At 35.0% G+C, this 23,303-nt stretch overlaps 1 protein-coding gene across 2 annotated transcripts in view; it reads left to right on the forward strand.

Annotated features, from left to right (window-relative positions):
- Positions 1-23,303, forward strand: part of GBE1 (1,4-alpha-glucan branching enzyme 1) — a 155,355-nt gene that overhangs the window by 130,938 nt on the left and 1,114 nt on the right. The window contains exons 15-16 of one of the 2 annotated variants that reach the window (XM_070750256.1): positions 13,299-13,416; positions 16,117-16,182. In XM_070750256.1, coding sequence (XP_070606357.1) covers positions 13,299-13,416; positions 16,117-16,182 — 184 coding nt within the window. The remainder of the gene's footprint in view (positions 1-13,298; positions 13,417-16,116; positions 16,183-23,303) is intronic. The other variant, XM_070750257.1, reaches the window with a different exon arrangement.

Here is a 23,303-nt window from a genome sequence, read left to right on the forward strand (position 1 = left end):
CCAGAAAAGCCCGAGATGGCTGGGATTAAAGGGGGAATGGCAGGAAACTGTCTGGGCCTTCGTGCCGCTCTCAAATTTCGTGGGAAATTTTTCTGGGCTCGGGTTCTTAAGTAGAAAATGGTTCTTAAGAAGAGGCAAAAAAACCTAAATACCCGGTTCTTATCTAGAAAAGTTCTTAAGTAGAAGCGTCCTTAAGTAGAGGTACCACTGTATACTACTACTTAGGGTTTTTTTTTTTAAAAAATGGGTAATTATAGAACCAAATCTAAATGTAATTCTTAAATGTGACAAAACACCTTTATTTTATTTCAAAATATTGTTTAAATTAAATATAGCTATAAAACAAAAAGATATATAATGATAAAAATATAGATATAGATTTCAGCTGGATAGTGTTGTCATTAAAAACTGCCTTCAATAGAGTCCTGGCTGGTACCTTACCTTATCAGTAAAGGTCTTTGGACCTTGGGTCTATCTCAAATATAAGAATAACATGAACTAGGAAAGCCATGCTTGTGTGGTCATCACTCAAATTAACAAAATCCACATCAAATGTTAGGCTACCAGAATAATCTGACAAAATAATGGACTACTGGAACAAACCATGAATGAATGAAATAACAGAACATAGAATTCCTCAACCCTTGTCCAGTTTTGTCTTATGTTTACAATAAGGTGTAAGATTAGGTGGAATTCAAAAAATAAAAAGCTGTTTAAAAAGGCACAAAGGCACAAAAGTAGTGTTTGTTGTTAGTTCCTTGATTAGGCTGTTGATACTTCTTGATCTGGCTAAATATTCAATTCCTTAATTAGGATATTATTTAGTAATAGACTAATACTATATACCTGCCCATAGTGCTTTATATTGCATATTGCCCCCAACAATCTGTGTACTCATTTTACCAACCTGAAAGTTAGAAGACTTAATCGACCTTGAGCACAGTCAGGATCAAACTCCAGGCTGTGGACAGAGTTTGCCTGTAGTGCTAACTATCATGCCACCAGGACACCTGCTTGTTGGTCAGTTGATGTTAATCTCAGTTTATCTGGATGCTGATTGCTGATGAGATCGTAGTTTCTTTTTTGTTGTTATTGCTTTTGTTTCCTTTTGTTTTCTTTCATTATTATCTTTTTTGAAAGGTGTGTAAATGTTGTTTATATGCCTGTTGATTGCTAACCTGTTTGCAGGTTAATTTTCCAGTAATTACTTCGTATTTTTTAATTTATCTTAGATGCTGACAGTTTTATAGTTGAAATTATGGCTAAGTCTATGTATTGTAAAATTAATGAGTTTTCTTTGTATTTTCTGATTGCTAGTTGGTGTTCACGGATGCACTACTAGTGTTCTGCCTGTTTGTCCTACATAGTACCATATTTTTTGGAGTATAAAAGAGGCTGATATTTTTCCTTCCTAAAAGAGGCTGATAACTAGGGTGCGTTTTATACTCTGAATGTAGCCTTTCCCCCCCCCCAGGCCTAAGTAGCTGCTAATGATCTTCCCACCTCTTATCTTGCAAGCTCTTTCATTGTTTCTCTCTGCAAAGAATGTTTTCCCAGCCCTACGTTTTTGCAGGGGTTTTTTCATTGCTCTAACTTGCTCCAAATAAGTTTCTTTCCAGCCCTAACCAGGTGCTAACAATGTTCCCAACTCTTACTGGCTTGCAAGCTCTTTCATTATTACTCTCTGCAAAAAATGTTTTCCAAGCCCTAAGTCTTTGCAGATTTTTTTCCATTGCTCTAACTTGCTCCAAATGTTTCTTTCTAGGTGCTAATGATGTTTCCAGCTCTTACTGGCTTGCAAGCTCTTTCATTGTTATTCTCTCTGAATAATTTTTTTTAAAGCCCTAACCAGGGGATAAAATAATGTGCTGGCTAAGAATGCTAGCCAAATGACTACCTGGTAAGCAGATTCTTTTCCCATTTTGTTCTCCCAAAACTAAGGTGCATCTTGTACTCCGAAAAATACGGTAATTGTTACAGTCCATATATTGTGAATAGTTCCTGGTTTTTTCCCCCTTTGGACTATTGGATTCTTCTTAGACTACTGGGTTGGAATCAAAAGGACTAACATGTCAGTAGAAATAAACATCCAGATAACAAGGAATACTATCAGATAAATAATCAAGCAATAAATAAGAACCTAATTTAAAAACCAACTCAATTTTCAATATAGATTATGGCCTGTAAATTTCCCACCCAAGTACTAACCAGAGCCAATCCTATCTATTTTCTGAACCCAAAAAATGTCAGTCATGTGCTCCCATTGATTTTGATGCTACTGTTTTCTCTTTCATTAATTAAATCAAATTAAACAAAATTCCATCACTATTGGATTTTTAACTTCCAGGCAAGCTTTATGAACCAAGAAAACCTATGTTTAAAAGTACCATATGAATACATAGGAACATGCATAGAGGGTGCCTGTACTGGTAGTCTTCACCTTACAATCATTCATTTAATGACCATTTGAAATTACAACAGCACTGAAAAAGGTGACTCGCTGTTTTTCACACTTACAATCGTTGCAGCTTCCCCATGGTCGTGTATTCAAAATTCAGATGCTTGGCAAATGGCATGTATTTATGACTGTTATAATATCCTGGAGTCATGTGATCACCTTTTGCAACTTTTTGACAAGCAAAGTCACTGGGAAAACCAGATTCACTTAACTGCAATTATGTGCAGTTATAAACTGTGGCAAGAAATTGTAGTCATAAGCCTAGGACTACTTGTTACATGCATCCCAAAATTTAGAAAATTGACTTAATGCTAATAGTATTTACATTCATATCATATCTAGACTCAACACTATTAGCAGCATGTATGAATATTGCTTGTGTCTTGTGGATATATATTTGTTTACATATATTTCTAGCCAGAGTCAATTTCAATAGAGCTTGTCCTCTATGTTAGAATAGAATGCACAATAGCTTTCAGTCTTGAGACAGGCAGCTAAATAATTATTCATTTTCCCAGCACTTCGTCTACATCACTAAAGTTAATTGAGCTAATGGCAGTTTTTCATTATTATTTATGCTGCTGCATTGACTAAACTGGAAAATTAGGAAAGATAAACTATTATAAATGTCTACAAAACTAGTATTATAAAATAATAAAAATCTAATCTTGCGCTCAGAAAAGCTCATAATTACTAAAGTAATTTCAATAAAAATAGCAATGTTGTTCCATATCACTCTAGAACAAACATTTTGTTTCAGAGACTGAATATATAAACTTCGCTTTGTAAATTAGAACAGCTGTTTTAAGCTTAGAACATTTCAAAGTCAGAAAAATTTTAGACCTGTTTTGTTCCATTCCTTACTGGCTTCAGCATGAAGAGGATCCTTATTTCCCTACATGATTACATGATTACTTCAAACAATTGCATAGTATTGTAGAAGTAGTTGTTCCCTGATTTTGAAGTTAGAAGGAATGTAAATATTCCAGGAAGTATTATATGTGATTCCAGGTTCTGCTTATGGTCTCTCTCTGTCTCTCTCACACACAGCCCTTGTCAACAGCCACAGTCAAAACACTTTCAATCAAATATTGAGGCACAACTAGTTCTCTGGAATACATGGAGACTTGGTAAATTTAAAGTAACAACAAAACTTTACTGTTATAAAATACATTTGTCTTTTCTCTCTGTGATACATACATACTGTCACTCACACACATGTCCTAGCTAGAGGGATGGAAGTTGCCAAATTTAAATCAAAAGAGAACTCAAAGAGTAGGTGGAATTAAGGAATCCTTTTGTCTTCCAAAGTTTTTGTGTTGTTGATTCACAACATGGGCAGCTACACTTGACTTGTTGATTTTCAAGTCTGGTACATATTGATGGGATTTGGGAAGAAGTTTTCCCTTCCTATCAGTTACAAATAAACAACATAAATCTCATGTTCATATAGATCTTAAAATAACGTATATTATCTGTGGAGATTTCTAGCCTAAACCTGCAGGAGAATGATTTAATTAAGAGGAATTAAGTATTGCGATTGGATAGCTAATATTTTTTTCTCTCTAGCTTCAACACCCAAACATAAACAACAAGGGGACCTTTTAAAAAAAGCTTTATGTGGACAGCAATGAAGGATAGAACATTGAATAATAGGGTTGGGAGGGACCTTGGAAGTCTTCTAGTCTAAATTCCTGTCCAAGCAGGACTATATTTTTCTGGACTTACTCTGTTCTTGAAAACCTCCAGTAATGAAGCAACCACATCTTTCAGAGGTAAGGCATTCCATTTATTAATTGTTCTCATGGTCAGGAATTCTGCCCCCCCCCCCCTAGTTTTTGGTTGGATATTTTAAGTAATTTATAAATATTTAAGTATATTTTAAGATATTGCTGGAACAGAATAAAGTGCTACTGTCCAATAGCCTGGGGCAAAGGAAAGGTAGAAAGCACCAAAAGGACTCAATAATTAGGACTAGGAAAAAAATACATAGGATTTATGCAATTGGTAACCCATTTATAGTGTCCTGAAGTGCCTTGACAAATCAATATCTAAAAGTTCAATATGATTCGATCTCATTTATATACATCAAACTGTGGTGTTTACATTGGTTGATAATTCAGTGAAATGTGTACATAAGCTATCCATTGATTACTAGGTAGACTCTTTTCTTTTATCCTAATATGTATATAGATGCAATATGCTTAGATTTGCATATTATATATAATGCATGAAAACAATTTAATTGAGTGATCAAAGATATACTAATGCAAATTCATACAAGAATAGAAGAACATGTCAGTTCAATAGCAATGTAAATAATGGTTGATAAATCCTGAAATCTTGGGAAGATTAACATCAACATTAAGATTACATCCGCCTTTAAAAAAGAAAATTAAAGTTCCCTGACATTTGTAAGATGCACCTAAAGCTTCTAATGAGCAAACAAGGTCACTTGAATGAGTCACTAGAGACTGATTGCCCAAGGCAAAATTGTCTCTTTGAGCTGCTTGCTTGTTCATGCTTTGAAGTGCACTTATGTAAGTGTTCCTGGTTATTTGAATTCAGTCATTACATAAAATGGAGACAAATAATTTAACTTAAGATCACAAAATGCCAACTTTCATCAAGATGCTTAATCTGTTACAGTTAATACTATTAAAATGAATGTTTTTGCAATATTATTCAAATACCCCATCCCCCCCCCTTTTTAATAGGAAGATTATTTTATTTTTGATAGTGGATTGCACACTGACTATTAGTTTGTAATTACTTATGAACAATGAGTATATAACTATAGAAATATAAGAGAAACCCTTGGGGTTTTCTGAAAGTACAATATTTGCATATTTACTTTGAACAATCTTTTCATATCTTACTCCTTCTCATTATCCAATATATTTGATTCTTGAGAAAACAGATTAAACATTCTCAGCTCCTGTGGCTTCAACATAAAGTTGAGGCTACTTCAAAGAAATCTCTTCAATATATACAAATTGATAGAGATATACAGTAATTGTAAGCCAAATATTTTATACTTCTTAGCATATTTCTGCAGTATCAGTCAGACCACTTCTCCAACTTATATTTACAAAGGAAAGAGGATTTAGATAAAAACAGGGAGCAACCTAAGAAATCCTTAAATTATTTATCCGTTTCAGGGTACATAAGCAAATGGATATAAATCAAATAAAATTGCTTTTATTTGCCACAATCAATTCAGTCTTTGTTTAAAAACAAAATAATAAAATGTTTTTTTCTTTAATTTCCAAGAAAGGTTTTTATAGAAGAAAAAAAGTATATTTCCCCCCCAGAAATTAGGTAGCAGTCTAGGGAGAAAACTATAGGGCAGTGATGGCAAACCTTTTTTTCCTCAGGTGTCGAAAGAGGGTAGGTGCATGCTATTGTGCATGTGCTGGAGCCCACATCCATAATTCAATGCCTAAAGAGGACGAAAACAATCCTCCATTCCAGATGCCCTCTGGAGCTGAAACAGGCTGTTTCCCAAGTTCTGGTGGGCACAGTAGGCTCGTGTTTCACCCTCCCCAGGCTCCAAAAGCTTCCCTGGAGCAGGGAGAGGGTAAAAACACCCTCCCCATCCCCCGGGGGCTATCTGGAAGCCAAAAATCCCACCCCAGAGCCTGGTGCAAGTGAAAAATCAGCTGGCCAGCACACACATGATAGTACAACGGCTCGCTTGTCAGCAGATATGGCTCCATGTGCCACCTATGGCATCCGTGCAATAGGTTCGCCACCACTGCTCTAGGGTAATTACAATTTTTTCTACATACATAAGTAATTGAATATATATATATATTCAATTCAATATTTATATATATGTGTGTCTGTGTGTGTGTCTGTGTGTGTGTGTGTGTCACATGTTTTTTGCTGAATTTGAAAATTAAGGGACACTAGGATAGATCTATTTCGGCCTTATTTTGGCCTCATCAGCTAGCCATACCCACTGGGACTTGAACCTGCAACCTTTGCCTTGTAAGACAGAGAATTATCCTCTAGGCTACAATCCAATCCATTCAGCTCTGCACCAGGGAAGGGTTACATATTTTTGTGTCGAATCACCCTGGTGTATTGAAGGAACATCACAGCTCCTTATATATATGTTTTCTTAGATTTTCACGGGTACAGGTATGATGGTCTTGGTATATTCGGGTTTCTTCCCATGTAGGATTTGGGAATTTCTGGCGATGTTTCAACGAGGTCCCACTCGTCATCTTCAGGCTGGTGTTTCTGTCCTTGTTCTAGGGCTTGTTCTAGGGTGGCAAGAAGTGTAGAGGGTGCTATAAGAGACAGCAATTGATACTATAGTCGGGTGGAGGGGGGTTATTTGATCTTTCTTGCTTTTTATTGAAAAAAAATTACACAATACAAAAAATATAGCAAGTTCAAGTCAAAAGTTAAGAAGAAAAAAAGAGAATAAATAGACTATATTCCCCAAATTTCTAAAGTAAGCTTTATGTATGGATTTGAGACAGCAGATATTAATTTCTTAATGTTAGTAAGGTACGGAATCTCCCTTATGAATAGGGAACATTCCGCTAAATTAATTTGTACCCACTGAACATAATTTGAATTCTTAATTATATGAACGAATTGTCTTCATTGCAAAGGCATGAAAAGGCTGTTTCAAATTTGGTATGCCATTATGCAGTTTTTATATTGCATAACTTGCTTGATCATAGGTTTCTTCTTAATAGCTTTATGTAAATGAAGACAATATTTTTGATGTATTCAGCCAACTAAAAGCCAATGGAATTGGGAGGGTTTGAAGCAAAAAAAAAAAAAGTAATGGAAAGAATTATCCGTTTCATTTACTGTAATTAAACCAACTCTAAATAGTGTATGTATATTCCATAAGTTAAATAAGAATCAAAAATACATAGTAGATAAGATAAATTAAGATAACTTTCATTGTCATATTTTTATGTGAGCACATTGGTGCATATTAAAAATGAAAACACACATACACACACTCTGTGTGTGTGTGTGTGTGTGTGTGTAAGTCTTCGTGTATTCGGGTCTTTTCCCATATAAGATTGATAGAATCTTGGCGATAATTACTCTACCAACTAATCAGGATGTTACAACACAGCCAACCAACTCGCTTGCAGCAGCTGAGCCAGCACTCTACATATCTCCACTAGTATTTATAGATGCAGCTCAGACCATGCTTTGTTTGCGCGATCATGAAGCAGAAAGCACCAGCCTGAAGATGACGATTGAAATCTCATCAAAACAGCACCAAGATTCTCTCCATCTTACACAGGAAAAGACCCAAATATGCCAAGACCTACATACCTATACCCATGAAAAGCTACGAAAACGTGTGTGTGTGTGTGTGTGTGTAAATATAATATATTTTTGCTGATAATGAAAATGAAGGGAGACTAGTATAGATCTAGTTCAAGCTATTTAGCTCTCATCGCTTATCCATACCCCCACTGGGATTGAAAAGGGGCAGCCTGCTTATAAGGCAGTAGCTTAAAACTCTAAGCCATAGGTTCTCCTCCTGTACCAGGGAAGAGTTATATATGTTTTTTCATATGGTCCTTAGCAGTTCTTACAAGTAGATGAATACAACCTCAGATGTACAATATGTGGCAAGCTTATTGATTTGATAGAACTAATAAAAGGTTGAGATAATTAATGGATAATGACGATGATAAAAGTCTATTAATAATGCCAAGCAGAGGTGGGTTGCTAAGGTGGAACAATGACGTGTGCTCGCCTCCGTGGCTCTGAGTGCTAGCAGAGTCCAGCACAATTATGTTACTGCACCTGCGCAGGTAGCAAAATTACGCATGGAGACACAGGTTCACCTGTGTTTTGGCACAGTTTTTTGCTTCCGTGCGTGCAAAAATATACGCCGAAATATGGGATCACCTGAGTCTCCACACATGATTTTGCTTCCTGCACAGGTGTAGTACCATAATTGCACTGGACTCCACTACCACTCAGAGCCACGGAGGCAAGCACACGTCACCATTCCAGCTCTGCTTTGGAGAGGGGAAAGGGGAATATGAAGAAGAAGAAATGAGAAGCACCATATATACTTGAGTATAACTCGAGTTTTTCAGCACCAAAATTGTGCGGAAAAATCCGACCTCGACCTATACTCGAGTCACTGATGGTGTTCGGGTGGCCCGAGCGGATGTTCCGAGCACTGGCAGGGACTCCAGTTTGGAGCAGAGGGTGCCCACGGGAGACTGGCAGGCATTGGTGGCTTGGGCGAGCAAGCTGTGCAGGCACGGGGCAGCTGCTGCCGAAGCCCTCAGCAAAAGCGCTCCCGCAGCTGCTTCACTGAGAGCACTTTCGCCAAACACTTCACGAGCACCTGCCCCACTCCTCCTGCAGCCCCTTCACTGAGAGCGCTTTCACCGAGCGTTGTCAGCGAAGAGACTTTAGGAGGGGTGGGGCAGGTACTCCTGAAGTGTTTGACAAAAGCGCTCTCAGTGAAGGGGCTGCGAGAGGGCTTTCTCCGAGCGCTTTGGTAGCGCCTGGCCCGCCCCTCCTGCAGCCCCTTCCCTGAGAGCGCTTTTGTCGAGCGCTGTCAGCGAAGGGGCTATAGGAGGGACAGGGCAGGTGCTCCTGAAGCGCTCAGTGAAAGCGCTCTCAGCGAATGGGCTGCAGGAGGGGCAGGCCAGGTGCTAACAAAGCACTCGAAGAAAGCCGTCTTGCAGACCCTTAACTGAGAGCGCTTTCACCGAGCACTTCGGTAGCACCTGCCCCGCCCCCCTGCAGCCCCTTCACTGACAGCGCTCGACGAAAGTGTGCACAAAACCAGGAGGGGGGAGGCTTGTATCCCCCTCCCAGGAAGGGTCCCCACATGCCACCCCCACGCCAGCCCCCTGCAGGGAACTCCCATTAATGCTGCCAGCAGCTTCTTTCCTGGAGGGAAATCCTAGGTTGGAGGGAGGGGAGACAGCATTCACTCACCCTTTGCTTGGCGATGCTGGGAAGACCCCTCGGGCAAGCGGCAGCTCCTGGTTTTGTGCATTCATGCGTGCGTGTGTCTGTCTATCTGGGAATCCCGTGTTCTTAAGATGAAGGCATGGGTGGGATATTGTGGGTGCGGTGTTGTGGTTGCATGTTGTATGTGGGTGAAGGCGAGCAACAGGCGAGGGGCGGGCAAAGCGCCCGAGAAAGGTGGCGGATAAACCGGTCAAAGATCTGCAGAAATTCTCCCGGAGCTTTGCCTGGAGCCTCTCAGGTGGGGGAATGCTAAGCAGCAGAATTGGCAACAGCAGCCGGGCTTCTCTATTTCTCTTCCCCTTTGCCCTGTCCCCAGCCAGGGATTCCGGCGGCTTGCTTTTTGGCTGGGCGCGATGAGGAAAAAGGGGTCTGGCTGGTTCAATTTATTTGATTTTATTTTTAGCTATATCTGTCTGTTTGTCTGTCTATCATCTATCTATCTATATCTATGTATCATCTATCATCTATTTATCGATTCTCTCTCTCTCTCTCTCTCTCTCTCTCTCTCTCCCTATCTATCTATCTATCTATCTATCTATCTAATCTACTGATGCCTCAATTAATATAATATTATTGGTTTCCATTTTTATAAGTTACCAGTAGCCACTGCATTTTCTACCCTCAACTTATACTCGAGTCAATAAATTTTCCCAGCTTTTGTGGCAAAAGTTGGTGCCTTGGCTTATAATCGGGTCGACTTATGCTCGAGTATATATGGTATATTAAACTGGAACAACTTCAGTAAGAATAAGTCTTTATATAAGAGTAAGTAAGACCTTTATTTAATCTCTCAGCATAGTGTATGGAAATGACATAAGTAAGAACAGTGAAGAAACTGCCTTCAAACACAAGAAGAATTATTTTAGAAAGTGAATGAAGGAGATGAATGAAGGGAATGAATGAATGAAGGGCAAAGCCTTCAAACAACAGGAAGAAAAATTAACATTAAATAAGGCAGAAAAATGCAGAGCAATTTGGCAGGAAGGGCCTTTGGGTCTAGCAGACTTTTAGCATAACAGCTTCTAATTTTAATATGTTCTTTTCCTGAGGCTTTCCAAATTTGAATGTAGAGATACCTGGCAACAAAATAATTGGTTTATAATTGGCTATAATTTTAATTGCTTTATAGCTTCTATATCTCTTGGTTTAATTTAGATGTTCTTATCTAATTTTTGCTTCTGTGCCTTTGACAGACTGATTTTCTTACAGCTTCACTTAGCCTTGATTGTGTTTTTTCATATCACTAGTGACTTTAACAGGTCCAGCTGCCATCAACACTTCACGTAGTTGTTTTACCTCTATAAATACATAATGAATCATTTCAGCAGTGTGCTGACACCTGCTGAAATCATATTTCAATGGAGAAGCAGCAGTAAAGTAATCCAAATGGTATTTTGCTCTATTCTTTGTGGTAGGCAAGAAGGAACTAAAAATGATTGTCAATATAAACAATTACTGGAAGAAAGTTTCTGCATGCTGTTTTAGGACTTTTTCTGGGTCAATCCTCTGTGAAACATGCTGACTTAAGCATCAGCTTTGAACACAGTGTAATACGTTTGCAGAGATTCAGATCAAGCAAAGGCTGCCCTAAGTAATTTTCATCATTTAATTTTTCAGGAACAGTTATTAATGTAATAGCTATATTAAATAATTTATATAAACTATGGCTGTTGATCGGAATCTTTCATCATTCTGAGAGGAAATTAGTCCTATTAAGGGAAAGTAGTAACCTTTTGAGCATAAAAACAGTTACATCTTGTAGCAGAAGTTCAGTTTGCCAGTAGTGAGAATTTATCAACGCATGATATAGATTCAACCTCTATATTGGAATATGTGGATGTGCAATATTTTCAGTTGGTGTTATATCTGTCCATTATCACTCTAACAGGAAATATATTGTTCTAGGCTAGATAGAAAAATGTTCTGTGTGGGAGACTGTCAGCCCTTTCATTTAGCCAAATCACGAAATTGCATCTATAAATCTGGTTGGTTTTCTGTTGATATAGGGTTACTAACAGAACCTGACTTTTTGCCTCTGCCCTCATACATTCAAGAGAATTAGGGAAAAGTCAATCTAAGCTTGGTCCTCATGTCTTCCGATTTATAGGCTTCAAACACAATTTTGTAACCCTTGTTTCTCTAAGATCTTTTTCTCTCTCACCTCAACGTACACACACAAACACAAACAAACAAACACAGGCATGAAGAATTTTGGAACAATATCTGAGGATAATCCAAGAGACAGGAAAATAGAGCGCCCTACTTCTATCAATTGGAATGACTTGGTCAAGAATCTACAGTAGTAAGGATGTTGCTGTAATAGAAAAACTATAGTTGCCATATCATTATTAATTTGTATCTTTGGAAATAAACAAGCCTATCTAACAAAGTAAGGATATTAAATAACTTTTGAGAAGGACTTGCTTACAATGTTACAAACAAGACCCAAAGAAAATGCAATCTAATTCTAGTTAATGTAGCAGCATAAGAAATCTGAATTAAAATTTAGAAATGATGATTGAATGATTTCAAAGGTCATGGTATACTTATAAGAGCCTTTCTTACTTTATTAACTGGACCTGTCAGAATTGCCATCTCACTCCTGTGCTTCTTATTCGCTAGCTGCCAGTATGCCATGAACTATGGGGGTGCTGGATGGGAAGGGAGAAGGTTATTGACTCATCATAGCTTCTGCAGACACAACTTCAAGGTCGGACAGCTGCGAAAGGCATTCACCTCTGAACCACATACTCTAGAGTTGAAAAGACAGTTCCTAAAACATTTTATTTGAATATGATTGGACAATGAGTGGTCAACAATGGGAAGGGACAAAGGGGGGAAAGTTAACAATGAAAAGTTGGTGTGCAAATCTCAGTTCTGTCTTTGCTGCACTGTAATACATTTGGCCCTTAGTAAAGTAAACCTTTTACACAGAATGAAGTCGAGACCAAGGGACCAAGTTGGAACGGGCCTGTCATGTCCAGTCTTTTCTTGAATATATTAAGTGCATTTATGTGTGTTTATATCAAGAGGTATTTGGCTTTTTTTTGAGGGCTGTAAATAAATCTCATAGCTTTTCATTTTTCAGAGTTCACATTGTATTAAGTTTCCTAATAATCCTCTGGATTTCCACTTGGAACATTTTGGTAATTATGACCTAAGTCACATTGAGTTAATGATGGTAAAGCATGAGTAGATTACGTGGGACCCAAGTTCATATATTAAGTAATTTTTCTTTATACTTAATTCATGATTACTGGCAGTCCTACACATGTTTATGCCAAAGTAAATTCAATTTTCCTATAAGCAGTTTATTCCTAAATAACTGGGTATAGACTGAATTTATTCCTTCAGGTAAAATAGGTAAATATGTTTTATATTCAATAATAAACAGGTACTTAAATAGTAGTGTATATAACCCTTGTTCATGTAGATTAGATAGAAGTTTGATTCCTTATAACAACCTATTTCCCTAAACTGTCTTCAAAATTTGTTCCCTAATTATAATTATATAGAAGAAAATTGCTAAACATACTAAGAGCCATCTGTATTTTGTACATTGAAAGATAACTACATCTAATTATTTTATTTAGGTCTAATTACATTTATCTGAAAAAGATTAAGCAATTGAAATTTATTTTTTATGACTGCTTTGCTTTTTTTTGGAATGTGACCCCAGCATGCTAATGAAAAGCCATATGTGTTCAGTTCATGATATGCAACACATAGAATATCTAAACAGAGTTATTTAAAGAGCTCACTTCTGCAATTAACTTTATTATATTCTGTGTATTATTTCTTATTTTAAATGATTTAATTCTGCTATAGAAATCCTTAACTATTGCCATACATATAAAATTGCCTTGGATTCTGATGCTCCAGAGTATGGAGGACATAATAGACTGGATCATGCCACAGATTTTTTTTCACAGCAGTATTCACATAATCATCGATCCAATTCTATTTTGGTAAGTACAGTTTTTCTAGTGTAATTTATCTAAAGCATATCCTCAGAGAGATAGTTAATATTTAAAATCCTGTATTGGATGATTGCATGTTGCCTTCCTCTTTTCCTTTTATAAAATATTATAATTAATCTTGCATGTAAAAGTAAATGTCATAAAAGTATTTATGATTGAAGTGGCAGCTAAACAATTTTTCAATATTTTAAATTTTATATAACAGTTCTGACCTCCCAAATATGCACAAAATAAATTTAATAAATTATTTCTGTGTACATTTTGTTTTCCTGATTTCCTCTTTAATAATGTTCAACATACCAATAAGTGGCATGTTTAATTCTTTGCATGTAAGCATCCTGTGATTTTCATTGCTAATATTTTAATTAACTGGGATCATCTATTAAAACTTCTGTAGTTTATCTCTTTACAATATGAGAATTTGAGTATTGGAACTATTTAACTTAGTAATGCAAGCATAATATTTTTACATTTTCTTTTTAAGATTTAATTTAAAGACAATAAAGCAATGTGGGGTAGATTTCCATTTGATGCATTGTTTAATTTTTCTATTTCATCTGGAGATTATTATAAAATTTGTTCAGTGCAAATTTTGATCACATTAAACATAAAGTGCATAAAAATGTAACCAGAATATAATAATGTTGGTTTCCTTTCCTTTGCTTCCTTTTCTTTTATTCACTGGGAAAATGTTTTCACAGCTTAAACTATCTTTAAATAATATTAAACAGATCACAAAAAGGAATTACAAGATGCACTTAAGTAGTGAGATAATAAAATGAAATAATATACAGTTAATTTACTCTTGTAGAACTCATAATTCTAGCTTACTTCATATATAGTATTTCAATTTTTTGAAAAATTATTTCTTCCATCATGTTCATATTCCAATTAATATGTTGCCATTTCTTTTTTAATATTCTCATTTCCCTCTTTCTTCAAGATTTTACCAAATTCATCCAATCAAAATTGCTTGGTTTTCTTCTGCCTCTTATTCATCTATTCAGTCTCCCCTCATACACTTGTTTTGAAATGTAGTTCAGTGTCTTTCTTTTGTAGTAGTCACTCTTTTGTATTCAGTGAATATTCATTCAGCTTTACTAGAATATTCTACTGCCACTAATGTAAATTACATTTGTTCACTCCACATTTTCCTTTACCATCAAAAAATCTTGGTTTGTGTATATGAATTATCATATCAATTTCCCACATACATTCTTATCATTCAGACATACTAGCATTCACTACAAATCATTTTGTGTTCTCAGCCAACAATGTTGCTTCAGATGCATACAAAGTATACATACATTTCCCCAAACAACATACAGTAGCTCTAATAGTACCACAAGGATGCTCATAAATTTGTCCAACCACACATCATTGCCTTGTTCCAATCAACCATTTGCTAAGTATTCCATCTATTGTTATGCATGTTTTACTTTTATCATAGACCAACTTGTTTATTTAGCAATTGTTGTAAGCAAGCCACATCTATATGTCGCTATCTATATTTTGCCATCAATATCAACATAAAATTTATTTTGTCTAGTTTAGATACTGATGAAAAAAGGACAGTAAAGGAACAACTTTGTGGGCCAAATCCAAACATAATGAATTTTTTGTAAAACATAAAACAAAACTGTTTAATTCAACTCTAAATCAACTAAGGCAGTTTCATATCCAATCATTTATAGGCTACATATTTTTAATTGTATAGACTTGAGCCAGTTTTGTCTAGTGATTAAGGTATCATGCTAGAAACTGAGTTCTAGTACCACTTTAGCCAAGAAAACTAGATGGGTGAAACTCTTTCAGCCAACTCATTTCACAGGACAGTTGTGGGGAAAATAGGAAGGAGTATTAGATATCTTCACTATTTTGAGTTGTTTGTAAAAAAAAAAAAAAAGTATGATATAAATAAATTAAATACTATAACCATATCAGAAACCATAGTTCTCTCAAAGGTGCTTTTTGCAGAGGAAACTGTACTTTCTAGGGGTTTTTTTCTTTGAATATATTTCTCACCAAGAAGCTTGTTCAGTTCAGAAGCTTCTTGGATGAGAAGCAAGACATTTTCAAAGAAAAAAACAAGAAAGTCTAGTTGCCTCTTGTAAAAGCACCTTTAGGACAACTATGATATGGATGACTGAATCTCCATAGGCAGCTTGTCATATTTATATTAATAATCAATCATATCAGTGATCCTAGAATATGTACCAGTAATCAATAGTCACTTTAATATCCTGAATCATTATGCATGGTCTTTTCTGCATATATGTACATTCTTGTTCTATAGTTCATATATCACAGTGAATGAAATCCCAGGGTAGGAAAATGATTTCAATGCAATTCTGAAAAGTGGTTTTCTGCAAATTTTACTATCCTACCAAATGTAATGTAAAATTAATATACAGCAGATAACCTCACATAATTATGGTCTTATTAACCATAACATATTATCAACATGACAAGCATAGGGCAGATGCAAAATACAATTAATGTATACAGAGGTTGGAAAAACTGTAAAAATTAATTTAACAAATGCACGTGAACGAAAGCATGTAAAGAATTTAATAACCAAGCAATTAATATAGTTTGAATTTGGCTATAAGCTAATGGCATGATAATGGCACTACAATATAAGTTTGAACCCTGAGTGTGGGTCATCCTTTCCTTTGTGTTCCTTAGCAACCCAATGTACTGAATGAAAGTGATGGCCAAAGCCGAGGACACCAGCTCACACAGTACTTGAAGGTAAAATTACAGGCAGACGTGTAGGCCAAATAGCATGATAAAAAGCAAAATCCTTATCTCCATGCTTAAACTAATATGTATAAAACAAACCATAGATCACCAATCATTAATGTACATTACAAGCTGGAAGTAGGGTTACTGAAAACATCTTAAGACATCTTAAGTTCAGTGTTGTGTTCCATGATTTTTTTTCAATTGGTGGACTCCAGAATTGAATGGCCAAAGAGAATTATGACATCATTAAGTCTAGCACATTTATATTATCACCTTTTAAGATTACAGAACATTTTCTTCATTTTGTCAACATGCATTGGCTGCCAATTAGTTTCTGGGCACAATTCAAAGTGTTGGTTATGACCTACAAAGTCCTACATGGCATCGGACCAGATTACCTCCGAGACCACTTTCTGCTGCATGAATCCCAGCGTCCGGTCAGGTCCCACAGAGTTGGCCTCCTCAGGGTCCCATCAACGAGACAATGTCGGTTGGCAGGACCTAGGGGAAGAGCCTTCTCTGTGGGGGGCCCAGCCCTCTGGAATCAGTTTCCCCCAGAGATTCGCATTGCCCCCACCCTCCTTGCCTTCGGAAAAAGTTGAAAGACTCATCTATGTCACCAGACCTGGGTCATTAGATCTTCCCCCTGATTAACGAGTGTTTTAGTGTGTTTTCACGGAATGAATGGTAATGAATATTTTTAATAATATTAGAACATTTAGCTTTTTTAATTATATTAATTAGATCTAGATGTATTGTCAATTTGTCTTTGTTATGTTGTGAGCCGCCCCAGTCCTTGGCATACAAATAAAATAAAATCAAACAAACAAACAAATAAATAAATAAATAATACACTCTAAAGATCCCCCCTGCTTTAGCAGAACATGTTTCTAGTGACTAAAGAAGATGTCTAATTTCTATTCATTTCTCTCCTCTAGCCTTGATGTTTTGGACAATCCTTGATGTTCCAAATAACCATGCAGCTATGATTTCTGCATATTACCTTTAAACATGCTAAGTGGAGCAATATTGCAACCAGTAAAAAAAGTCTCTTTTAGATAATACATTTTTTCCTTTAAGTTTTCTCAAAGCAGAAAAGAAAACTTCCTAATAGTAAATATTAATAATATTTTCTTTTTTTACATAAACTAATAGATTTGAAACAAAATAGTAACCTTGTTTTTGCAACTGGTTCAAGGCTATTTTATTAGATATATTATTTATGGAACAACTTTCATAATTTTGTCAGAAGAAAAAATAAATATGGCTTACCGAAAATAAAATGTTCCTGATTTCAATAATATAATAGCAGTAGCACTTAAAGTTATATACCATATAAAGAAATAACAATAAGCATTTAAAATTAATCAAAATAAAGTTCTTAGTAAAAAAAAAATTACTAAGAAATTGAATTCTTAAATTTAGAATTTAGAAAACTAAAACAGAAGGGGCTAGTTAAATTTTAAATTATCCACTTTAAAGTACTTTGTATTTAATTAAAAATATAATGCATAGCTCTGTGATAAAGAAAACTCTAACTTTCTTAAGGGGATTCAATGGCTAAGCTTTTTAAACAAAAAGATAAGTGGCATTTGAGAAAGATCATGTGAGTAGACCTATGAAGTGCTGAATTGAACTAAAGAGTTAAGGGCTAAAATGTTTTTCTTAAGGATCTTTTAATGCTACCTCTATATGGATTACAAATTTAAAAACAGAAATGACTACAACCTGGAAAGCAATGAAAATAGGGAAGAGGACATTGTTAACAGAGCATATAGAGATTACAACGGATATATTCCAAAGGAAGTTTCCACAGCTGGGAAAGAATCTTTCAGCTTCAGTGACAGCTTTGTGAATCTATCAAAGAGACTTGCCTATACCTGAAGGGAGAATGAAAGAGAGGTTTGCAATTTTGAAAAAGAAATGAACAAAAATATTTCAAGAATCTGTAGGTGTACAGAATGAATATACAATATGCAAAATTAAGAAACATACCAAGAATAATGCTTTCACACATTTTCAGGAACAATGTCTATAAAATGGTGTAAAGCTGGTATATAACACTAGAAAAAAATATAATCTAAAATATATAAATGTACTCTGATAATTATTGGAAATGTGCAAAGCCTAAAATGTTTACTGTGAACTTCTCAAAGAATAAAAAATATTGGTTACAAATACATATGATGATGCTGAGAATTTTAAAAATTAACATTATGATGAAACCAAAGATTTTTTTTACAGATAGCCACTTAGAAAAGGCACATGGAAAATTGGTTTTATATATAATAACTTAATTGAAACTATCGTATGTGCAAATGTGGAAAAATAACAAACTACCATAATGGAGGATTGGACTGTGAAGTTGATAAAATTAGCAGAAATGACAAAATTGACCAATTAAATCAAGGAAAAAATAATTAGTCCTTTCTTAAAAGATTGGAAAATCTTTATAGACTTTTTCCTGAAAATAGATAAAAATAATGTGATTATTTATGGATTTATTGATTGAAGTGTTGGAAGTGGAAGAAGTGAACTGTGATGCAGTCCTACAGGAGGAAGAGTGACATTAAGTATGTTTTTATAACTGATATGTATTTTTATTCATCTTATTAGGATGGCAGCCCAATAAGGCTCAAAGAAAATGAATGACCTGTTACTTTATGAGATAAATTGGGAATAGTAACTATTGCTGCACTGGTTCTTACTGTAGAAGTTTCACAGATTCACATATGCAGTATATATAGAATAAATTAGATCAGTTAGTTGGAGAGAAAAGACCAAAAAAAATCCCAAAATGGCATTTGATAAACAGAAGGATAAATTGTGACCATAATTTATCCTACATTCCTTTACAAGGAAGCAGCTTTTTCAACTATTTAAGCCTGAATTCTGTACCCACTTTGCTGGGAACAAGTTCAGCATAGACACACACTTACTGAATATACACAGTATATATATAAATTCAGCTGTTTTAAACCCCCATAGTAACTACCGTCCATAATATTGTAAATGATCCAAGTTTTTTTTTTATTATAATGAATGTAAATATTATTTCCTTTGGTAATTTTGCTTCTTTCTGAATCATCTAATATGAAGTCATTACTTCTGTAACGTTAATATTATAACAAATAATTGCAAATTGTTTGTAATTATAACACTGGATTTTTGGTGATGTAAATTTGGTTTCTTTTTACTTATTGTTTTATTTGTTGATTTAATTTGTTTTTTATATTTCTTGATCCACAATGAATTTCTCTTCAATCTACTTTGACTAACTATAGAAATGGGTAGTAGTAGAATGATTGTTTATTCTATACTTTTTTACTTTACATTGCTGCAATTTTTTTATAGAAGTCCATATACTCTTTTTAAATGACATTGAATCACAAACCAATTGTGCAAACATTTTCAAAAGGAAATTCCACTTATACTAATTCAAGTATAACACAGGTATAGTTTGCACTTTTGTATATCTACTAAAAAGCACAAAATATAGTGTATTGTGAATTCACATGTTATTCTCAGTGGAGCGAAGAAATTCAACTTAGCGCTCTCACATATTTTCAACTGCAAGCATGACATGTATTTGCTCTTGCTCAATATGATATGACAACTTGACACATTCTCAATTAGCTGTTGTTTTATCAATTATGCAGCAATAATTGACATTTTTCTACAAAATGTACATTATAGTTTAAACATCAATTGAAGTAGATATTTAGTCATGTTACAATTCAAATTAAGTAAGTTGCAAAATAAATGTTAGCAGATATATTTATGTTGATATTCCATTAATGCCATTTGAATCTTCATTCAATTAAATTGTTGTGGCAGGCATATTGGATATTCTTAAACATGCAAGATGAGGGTGGCTGAGTCCTCATCTTCACTAACCTTGCACTAGCAAATAAGTTTATTTTAGGATGAAATGATGCATCTACTAATATCGATGCACTTCAGAATTTTACACCATGTTTAGTCTTTCAACAATGTTAAAGACATTTTTACCTTCTTTTTCATATATTATTTGTAGCTTTCCTTCTTTTTCCACATTATATATCTTTCTTTCTTTTTTGGTATTTATCTAATTTGGTATTTATTCAATTAAAGTTATGTGCAATAGAAAAATAGTCTGCATTTAAATGGGACAAGTTCTTGACAGTAGAAGACAATATCCACATAGCCATAATATGTGGATTAAAATATTCTAGGAAAAATCCTAATAATACCAATAAAACAGTGTACTAAAGAAGTTTTCATTTTTTTCCCTAAATATTTGGAGCTTGAAGAAAATGCATATCCTTTCATTATTACTTAATTATATTAAAAGAAGTAAGTGCAGTCACTGAGATCTCATTGCCTACCAGAGACCTATTTGGCGGTTAGCATTTGAGAAGATAGTTAAGATTGAGTCTATAACCCGTTCAAATGCTTTTCTTTTTGAGATAAGAATGCTGCCTGTCCTCTTTAACAGTGTTGTAGAAGGAGGAAATATATCCTTTTTAGCATATCTCTAGGGGATAGATTGGCTACTCTTTATTTTGGATAAATATATATTTTAATCATTAAATATCTGGCTCTATATTTTTGTGTTGATTTTATTGTGAAAATACATTTTATTCATTTTTATTGTTGCTAGCTACTCAGAATCTCTTGAAGGTAACATATAAGTAAACTTAATAAGATTTTAAAAGTTCCCATAACAACTGTTAAGCAATCCATCTTAAAATATTCCTATTTTTAGGGGCAGGGTGAGAAAGAGAGAAATCAGGTTTTAGAAAAGTTTTAGAAAAGCAAAAAATAAGGCAAAAATATGAAATAAACCCTCCCAACATGTACATATTTTGGTTGGCTATATGGCCCTTTAGCAGAGCAGAAAGAGAAAGAATGTCCCTTTAATCCACTCTGGTTAATGGGATAGATAGTCCCCAAACTGAGGAGGGGGGGTATTTGCGACCCTTTTTGCTGGAAAAAAGGTAAGGATAAAAATCAAGTATTATCTGCAGAAAACCTTTGTAAAATCAAGGCAAGCAGAGAGAAATGGCTTCCCCCCCCAAAAAAATCTTTGCCATCAGACTGCTTTCAGAGTCTTTGGGAAGAAAGAAAAAACCTGCTGTGGAAAGTGAAATAGTGTTAGTAGTTAATAATGGCAGGAAAATCCAATCCAATTTCCTCCTTCAAATGCTAAAATATAATTTAATCCAAGTTTTTCTACAAATGAAAAAAAAAAGGTAGAACTTTTTCAAGAAGGGACATAAATGAGATGTTCAGCTGATGTCAAGGGAAATGAAAATTTATTTTTGCTTTATGGATATATTAATATGTTTGTTTTCTTAATATTGTTTTAAATATTTTTAAAAGTATCGTATTATCAAAATGTATAGCCTTTTCTAAGTGTGTGTAGAATCCATATAGAATAAGAAGGCAAAAAGAATAATGGTTGGGATTACAGAAGGGGTGAAGAACATGTGCTCAGATAGCTATGGCTAAGGTTTTTTTTAAAAAAAACATCATCCTGACCCACATCATTTTGTCAATGACCATTTTTCATTAACAGATTGCCTGTCCTTCATTAATAACTGTTTCATACTTATTTCTCATTAATTTTGAACATGAAGTACAGTAGTACCTCTACTTAAGAACTGAATTCGTTCCGTGACCAGGTTCTTAAGTACAAAAGTTTGTAAGTAGAAGCAATTTTTCCCAAAGGAATCAATGTAAAAGCAAATAATGTGTGCAAACCCATTAGGAAAGAAATAAAAGCTCGAAATTTGGGTGGGAGGAGGAAGAAAAAGAAGAGGAGGAGGAGGATAGTCACTGCTGAAGGAAGAAGGTGAGGTGAGGGGAATCAAAAAAATCCAAAACTTTAAGGCTTAAAAAAAAGGAGAGAGTGAGGTAGCGAGGAAGAGCACATGCCTCCCATACACCTGGCGCGAGGCTGCCTCCCATACACTGCGCCAGAAAGAGAAACCCAGGGGGAATGGCAGGAAACTGACGGGACCTTCGTGCTGCTCTCAAATTACCTGGCAAATTTTTCCAGGCTTGGGTTCTTAAGTAGAAAATGGTTCTTAAGAAGAGGCAAAAAAATCTTGAACACCCGGTTCTTATCTAGAAAAGTTCTTAAGTAGAAGCGTTCTTAGGTAGAGGTACCACTGTATTGGCAAATATATGTTTTTATTTGCTAAAATATTTGGAAATAAACTCCATATCACGTATTTTGCAAGTATCAATAACCATTCCCTTGACTTTATTTTTTTTTTCCTGAAAATTTCAGAGTACCGCATTCCAGGTGTATCTCAAATGTCCTTCCCTGCTGAGCAGATTTGTAGGAGTTATTTATCACAGAAACCTTAGAGAAAAACACTCTGATAACTGAAAAATAGCTATGATTCATTGGACATGTTAGAATGTGATTCAATGAAAATCTCTTTTCCCCCTCTCCAGGTTCCTCTCTCTCTCTCCCCCCCCGTCTCCGTCCCTCCCTCTCCCTCTCTCCTCAGTTGCAGTCTGTTAAGTACACATATCAATTAGTTAAAAACTCAGAAGATGACCTGTAATAGGAACATTATAAAATCCACTTACAGATTTCTTTTTTCCTTGCCTAAAAATGATTTCAGATTCATAGTTTATCTGTAAAAGAATAAAAACATTAATCATAATATTGAAAGAACATTATTACCATTTTTCAACAAATTTGTTGAATATATATGAGTGAGACCCATTTCAGCCCTTTGACTTGCAGGTTACTAAATGCTTTATTATATCTTCTGCTGTATTTATTCCCACTGAATGATATATCAGGCAAAATACAAATTCAACTAAGAGTTTGTCATTTACTAGTACACAATACATTGGCCTGGGTATCTTCAAACATTCAGACTTGTATCAGTTTAAATCATGTGTCCTCTAGATCCAATTTCATTTATACCTAATACCCAATCCAGCATCAGTAATAGGATATGAAGGATGCAAAGTGTGTTATTTCTATTAATTATTTAGTCTTAAGACTAAATACAAATCCAGAATTTCACTCTACCACATTTTTCCCAAAAAATATTAATTTAAAAATACTTCGCGGGTTTTTTCTATACCACGGTTTTTCCCACCTGATGACATCATACGTC

The sequence above is a fragment of the Erythrolamprus reginae genome, chromosome 4 (genome assembly GCF_031021105.1).
Source record: "Erythrolamprus reginae isolate rEryReg1 chromosome 4, rEryReg1.hap1, whole genome shotgun sequence".
Taxonomy (NCBI): domain Eukaryota; kingdom Metazoa; phylum Chordata; class Lepidosauria; order Squamata; family Dipsadidae; genus Erythrolamprus; species Erythrolamprus reginae.